Source organism: Haliotis cracherodii, unplaced genomic scaffold, assembly GCF_022045235.1.
Source record: "Haliotis cracherodii isolate W230 unplaced genomic scaffold, xgHalCrac1.p SCAF_16, whole genome shotgun sequence".
Lineage (NCBI taxonomy): Eukaryota > Metazoa > Mollusca > Gastropoda > Lepetellida > Haliotidae > Haliotis > Haliotis cracherodii.
The window spans coordinates 22,869,271-22,876,147 of NW_027266271.1; the positions used below are offsets into that span (position 1 = coordinate 22,869,271).

The following is a 6,877-nucleotide window of genomic DNA, read 5'->3' on the forward strand; positions in this document are numbered from 1 at the left end:
ATGAAATCCTCCACCCCTCCTCTGGATCCGCCAGTGAAGTGTCCTACAAATCCTACACATTTGGATAGGACTGGCGAAGTTACATACATAACAATGTAATGGTGAACGCTTAGAGGGGGAAACGGTTGCCACGGTAACCATCCCGATGAATCAAATCAGACTCTCACTGAACGAAAGGCTATTGGACAAATAGAGTATTTCTTTAAACACACACTCTATTTGTCCAATCTCTTTAAACACACTGAAAAACTTTAGGGTAAAAAATATTTTTTATTCAATCGCTATGATCTATTTTTTTTTATGATATAACTATATAAAGTCGTTTGGTCGAACGCTCAGTACTGAATAATTGAGCTTCCGCTGACAGTGTACGGCGTGACGTTCAGCTTCGTCTTTCATAAATGCATGGTAGACACATCAACTTTTCGGTTACATTTGTACACAGTATGCATACATATTAGCCGTAATGGTAACCGAATAATGTAACTTTCAATGTATTTAATGTTTACGGTTCCTGAGTTGTCTCCCCTGATCTCTGATGACAGTATTGGCGAAGGGTCTTGTGAAACGTCAGTTTATAAAAACAGACCACGTCTGCCTAACAACCTACGACCTTCGGGGTAACCAAGGCTTCGAAATATCATGCTGAAAAGACGGGAGTTTAATTCACTAGGCACCCTCTTGTCGCCGAAACCCCTTTTGTCGCCGAATCCTCTTTTGTCGCCGAATCCTCGTTTGTCGCCGAATCCTCGTTTGTCGCCGAATCCTCTTTTATCTCCGAAACCCCTTTTGTCTCCAAAACCTCTTTTATCGCCGAAGCCACGCTTGTCGCCGAAGCCTCGTTTATCGAACTCCTCATCAGGGTCGTAATCTTCCTCGTTGTATGTATGGAGATTGTCGGAGAACTCGTTCTCTTCCGCAAGAGCCCAGCCCAGACAGATAAGTCCTACGCCGCAGAGGAAAAGCCAGTTCGGCAGCATGGCGGCCGCTGAAACACACACAAGAATATTAATCACCATGCTCTCTTTATATATACAGATGTATGTTCCTTTTATATTCTCTGCAAAACTCTAGCCAAACATTGCCTGAGTGAGTGGTGTTTTACGCCGCAGGCAGCCACTTTCCAACTCTCCCGGATTAGACTCGAACCTCAATATTAACCTAAGATTGTCGTAAGACGCGACTTAATATTGTATCGGGGTCGGTGACTTAGTAAACTGCGTGTGATTATACCCCGACGTCTGAGACGTTCGATATATCAATGACTGGGTTGTCTGGGTAATCAACACGTCTTAGCCATGTAAACCCGTGATTGATAGTATGAGCTACAAACTAAGCTCTCTGTACGATGGCACACAGTCCGCCGGTCCGATCTACGAAATTTTCATGACTGTCAGTAATTGAATATTGCTAAAAGCGACATGAACATATACTCACTCATTCACTCTAAAGGTAATCGATCGCGATCTTGAAAAAGTAAACTGTTGGAATAAATGTAGACATGTTGATGTTGTCGACGATTAAGTAACCGTGTATTTAACATAGGGAAACACACAGCCGGGAGTGAATGACTGTTGTTTGACACTGGCGTAAGCAATATTCCAGCGATAATTAAAAACGGCGGCCTGTATATTGTCGAGTGTCTGAACCCTGTAAACTCAGTGAATCAAATCACAATGGGATTCAGACAGTTGAGGCACAGGGTCTTTTATAGACTAACATCAAGCCTCTGAAATCTTATATTACACATTATCCTTCTTGACTCTAAAATAAGAAAAAAATCCCTATGCTGATTTCAGTGTGGAATAGAGCTAGCTTGAGCTGGCTAGTCTTGCTTTAGTATGCATTTCAAGATTATGTTTTTCATAAAATAAATATATTCCACGGTCATGGTGCAGGACTAGGCCATTTACGACGAAAAATGATATAGCCACAAGGCTCTGTAGCTCACCTGATTTCTTTTTCCTATTTTTGCCAATATTACATAAGATTGAAAAGATCATACACGGTTTAAGACTGAACAGCACTCCCACAGCATGTTCATTAAATTGTACAATGACACATGCATAATTGCTAGTATAAAAGCGTTGTCTTATTCAACGTTTGTTTGTTTGTTGTTTAACGCCACCCTTAGCAGTATTCCAGCTATATGACGGCGGTCTGTAATTTAATCGAGTCTGGAACAGACAACCCAGTTATTGACATCATGAGCATCGATCCACGCAATTGGAATACAATGACATGCATCATCCAAGTCAGCGAAGCTGACCACCCGATCCCATTAGTCGCCTCTTACGACAAGCACAGTCGCAAATAAACGAGCCATCTAAACCAGTGATTGATAACATGAGCTACAATTTTAGCTGTTACAGTATGATGGCACACACTCAACCGGGCTCTGATCGACAGAGAATGATGCTTGGATAAGCATCACAATAAGCAGTCACATCGGGACCGACCGGGATTTTATCGAAAAAAGTTAAGTTGTCTATTTAAAAACATATCTGGATTCGCAGCTGTAGAACCTGAAGAACTACAGAATCCCTGTAATCGCGTAACGAAATCAACGTCCGGTGCGTAAACTGCAATGCAGAATTAGGTAGATTGCAGGATTTGCAAAGCATTTGTACCGTCAACTGGGCTTTTACAGATATTTTCCAAATCTTTTCATGTTTTAAATCAAGGTGCTCAAGAAATTTGATGTATTTCGCTGGTAAGACCCGTTTTATAACAAAAAGATCTTTATGAACGACCAGAGCGCCTTTACTGGGCGTCGCCATTTTGTTTGAAGCAAATGCAAGTAAAATGAGGGGTGGAATTAGATTGGTCAATGGGAGCGATATAAAGGGACATAACTCGTATTAGCCACTGGCTACGATCGAGCCACGGGATTGCAGCCCAGTTCGGAAAGGGTGGAAACTGGACTTTTAAAGTCAGTTAACTTCCTTGCCTCAGGAAGATGGTCAGTGGGATGGTTACGGGACGGCCCTATACGCGTTATAGAACTGTACTTCCTGTAATGTCGACATGCAAATGATAATAACCCGTGAAACTGATAACAAATGTGTTTGTGTTTACATTCATAATACATGTTTATATGTTTACATATTTCATAAATGTTTATATGTTTAAGATTAATAAAAACAACAAAGACATTTAAAGAGGTTTCATGAAGTAAACATGACAATATAAAACGTCGAAGCAAGAGAATAATCATTTTCGACTGACTGTCTTTCATCGTGTCCAGACAGTGTGGATCGTTGATCATGCTATTAACAAATGGTCTGTCTCGATTATTTACCTTCGTCAGTACTTCAATGGTTTGTGTACACATAAACTGGGGGAACGGGTGACCCAGTCGTCTAAGGCGCCGCAATTCGCTGTGCAGAGTTGCGTCCCTTGGGCACGCCAGAAACCGGTATTCGTGGGTTCGTATCCCGGCTCGTCCAGATTATGTTTCTAGGTTTGTCAGCTCCGTGCCTGTGCTCATGGGATTCCCCAAAATGGTAAACGTCTAAGACCTGTACCATTTCGAGTTTTCCTCCCACATCAAGCTGACACGCTGTGATATAACTGGAATGCTGTTGAAAGCGGCGTTAAACAACTCTTACTCACTAACTCTTCCATCACCCGTGAACAACCTCCTTAGTTTAGTGGATGAAGCGTCTGTCCGTCAGACAACGGTAGGGTTCGCATGACGTTCATGCACGGATAAGGAGTTACCTAACTTCCGTTATGCACAGCTTCATTTCATTTAAAAAATAGACACGTGCCACTGATAAGACCACTGCATGATGTTGGTGACCTGCTGTTGGCATTGCTGAAATCTGTAGACTTGGCAGCCATTCATGCAGTCTGAAAAGCATGCAGTCGTCCTAACGTGTGGTTTCTCTGATTCTTCGTAAGTCTTGGCATGGCGCTAGTATCGATACAAGAATATGGATCTACGTATTGAAATACCGTTTATTCAAAATGGCACAAGGAAACGCAAATTCATTTTGATTTTCATGGAAAGCATTCGGGACGTTGTACCATGTGTGTTAAGCTGCGTTTTGGCGACCCATAATATCCATAAATCGTGTCACGTTTTTGCCGTTAATGATAAATTTGGACACAGACTAATGTCAAAACGAGATACCTCCAAAGAATTCATTCACATTTCAATGGGAAGCTTTCATGAATTATTTTCATTAAGGGACGTTTCTTTTGCGGTTCAGTACGTGGTACAAACGAGAAGTAACAGAATGGAATAGGTACAGATTTTCAGAATTACGTATAACTTAACAGAATGTCAGATGCGCTTTCTTTTCAAAGAAATATTGAAAACCTAAGCCAACATCTCGACAATTGGTGATCTACTAATCAATATACATTTTGCCTATTGGCTGTGTGACCAATAGCTCGTTGTCTATTGTGAACCCCACTTTGGAAAAATCAGCTTCAATGATTGGTTTCGCCCCGGTTATGTTTCTAGGTTTGTCAGCACCATATCCGTGCTCGTGGGTTTCAACAAAGATCTGCATCACTTCGTGCTTTCCTCCCACGTTAAGCTGACACGCAGCGATATAACCGGAATAGTGGTAAAAACGGCGTTAAACACAACTCACTCTAATGATCTTTTCAGTGAATGTAGTGCCTTCGTAACCTAATAACCATGTAACGTAGTTAATACAATAGCTTACACTTACACTTCCTCCACGCCGTTGGGGATTCCAGGTTACAATAGCATATGACATGTGAATATTTCTCGCGCAAAACTAAGGAATCTTAGAGGCTACTTTAATCCAACTCATAAACAAGGTTACTGCTGTCGTGGAAATCATAATTCGCAAATGTTATAACATCACTTTTATACACGCTTTGAAGTACAAGCAAATCAGTCGCACTATTTAAGACCAACGTGAACATGATTGAGACGCTAACAAGGTGTAATCTTCAACTAAAGCATACAATATCAAGCATTTGAAACGGACTCGCATACAAGGCACTATTGAAAAATAATGAAAGCATCTTACCTTGTTTCGTGTGTAAGGGGATACACGTCTCGGAACGCTCGCTACCGTATAGACTTCTGCCGGTGAGAGATTTAAATCTAAGAGATAGAACTGTCTCTGCCGAGTCATTTATACGTTGACAGGCAATTATCAGCGGGGATTAACGGCAAAGAATAGGGAATGGCTGTACTGGAGTGAACGTCGAAATTGGGCAAGAATTTGCATTGATTATGCGCTAGGTATTGTGACATGCTTAGGTTGTGCGTGGGGTGGTTTGTCTCAGATCAGTTCAGGATTTGCTGCTAATATAGTTGGACTCTTGGACGATCTGCTTCTGCCAATCTTCTTGCTGACCATTCCAGGATTCCCTCTTCTCAAAGATTATCTCCCTTTGAAATCTCCTGTTTATGGTGGTGTTGACATCGCTTGGACCACCCACATGTTGGCACTTATGGTCCTATAAACTTTTCTTTAAGATTGATTTGAAAAAAACATATTTTAATCAAATTGCATTTGGACAGCTCCCCTCCTTTTCCAACTAGAGCTGAATTCGCGTTGTGACCCGATGTAAACAGTCACCAGTGGTTTCGGCTTGTGACAGGTTTCTGATGAAAGAATTACAGTAAACTACGGTTATAACGAACTCAAAGGGAACATTAAATCCTAGTTCGTTATAACCATAATTCGTTAAAAGCAGGTATACAGCATATATACAGCAAATTGCCAGGACCAAAAAAACAGTTCGTTATATCCGTTAGTTCGTTACATGCGTGTTCTTTTTAAACGTAGTTTACTGCATATTGTTTTGAACGAAATTCGAATTTATTGATTCAAACAGTGCTAGTTGAGCTTTCGGGTTTAATAAATAGAAGACCACACAACTTTGAGAAAATAACGACAAAAATGTGTAAATATAAAGTTAATATAAAACGTCAGTGCAAGAGAATTTTCCGACGAAACGGATTCCATTGGGAATATATTGCTAAATACTGGTGAATACTATATGAATGGATCACTGAAAATCATTGATGACACCAGGTGGTCGCGAAAAGGGAATGCGCAATTTGTATAAAATATATATGTTTGTTGCCTGACACCGCATTGCATTACTCCTTGCATGCCATGGTGGCATGAAAACAAACCAGACAATCAAGTGATGGACCAGAAATCCAGAACAGTGGTATCGTTAAAACCAGAACTGGTTTGAACTGAAACTGTCCAGTGATCACTAGCACGTTGATTTCCTTGCAAATCTACTCTACACAAATACAACCTCAAGCACATTCTGTAATATAGTGTCATACATTCTACATTATATTCTTATATGTTATTATTGTGTAAATTTCCTAAAATGTGTAAATTTGTGTATATTTCCCTCGTTCTCACTTAGTTAATACATGCTTAGAAAATATCGCCGTACATTGGGGTTTGTTTGTTTGTTGTTTCACACTATTGCTGCTATAAGACATGTTGTGGATGACAAGCAACCGTATAAGGATCTATAACGAACCATTGCATCATAATAGTATAACGAAGTAGTCATCCATAAAATATATTGTCTTTATTGTTACTTACCAACTCCAAAAAATGACCGTCAAACAGTTTTTATGTTTCTTTGTTTGTATGTTTTTAACGCCGCAGTCAGAAATATTCCAACTATATGACGGCGGTCTGTAAATAATCGAGTCTGGACCAGACAATCACGTGATTGACAACATGAGCATGGATCCACGCAATTGGGATACGATGACATGCATCAACCAAGTCAGCGAGCCTGACCTCCGTTAGTCGCCTCTTACGACAAGCATTGTCGCCTTTTACAGCAAGCATGGGTTGCTGAAGACCTATTCCACCCCGGATCTTCACCATGTTCTGTGGGGAGG

At 40.7% G+C, this 6,877-nt stretch overlaps 1 protein-coding gene across 1 annotated transcript; it reads right to left on the bottom strand.

The window, feature by feature from the left end:
- Positions 1-289: 289 nt before the first annotated feature.
- Positions 290-5,079, bottom strand: LOC139463487 (uncharacterized). The gene is made up of 2 exons (XM_071244759.1): positions 5,016-5,079; positions 290-988 (listed from the first exon to the last, which is right to left on the bottom strand). The coding sequence occupies exon 2, from the start codon at positions 978-980 to the stop codon at positions 576-578; it is 405 nt and encodes a 134-aa protein (XP_071100860.1). The 5' UTR covers positions 981-988; positions 5,016-5,079; the 3' UTR covers positions 290-575.
- Between the last annotated feature and the right edge of the window lie 1,798 nt (positions 5,080-6,877).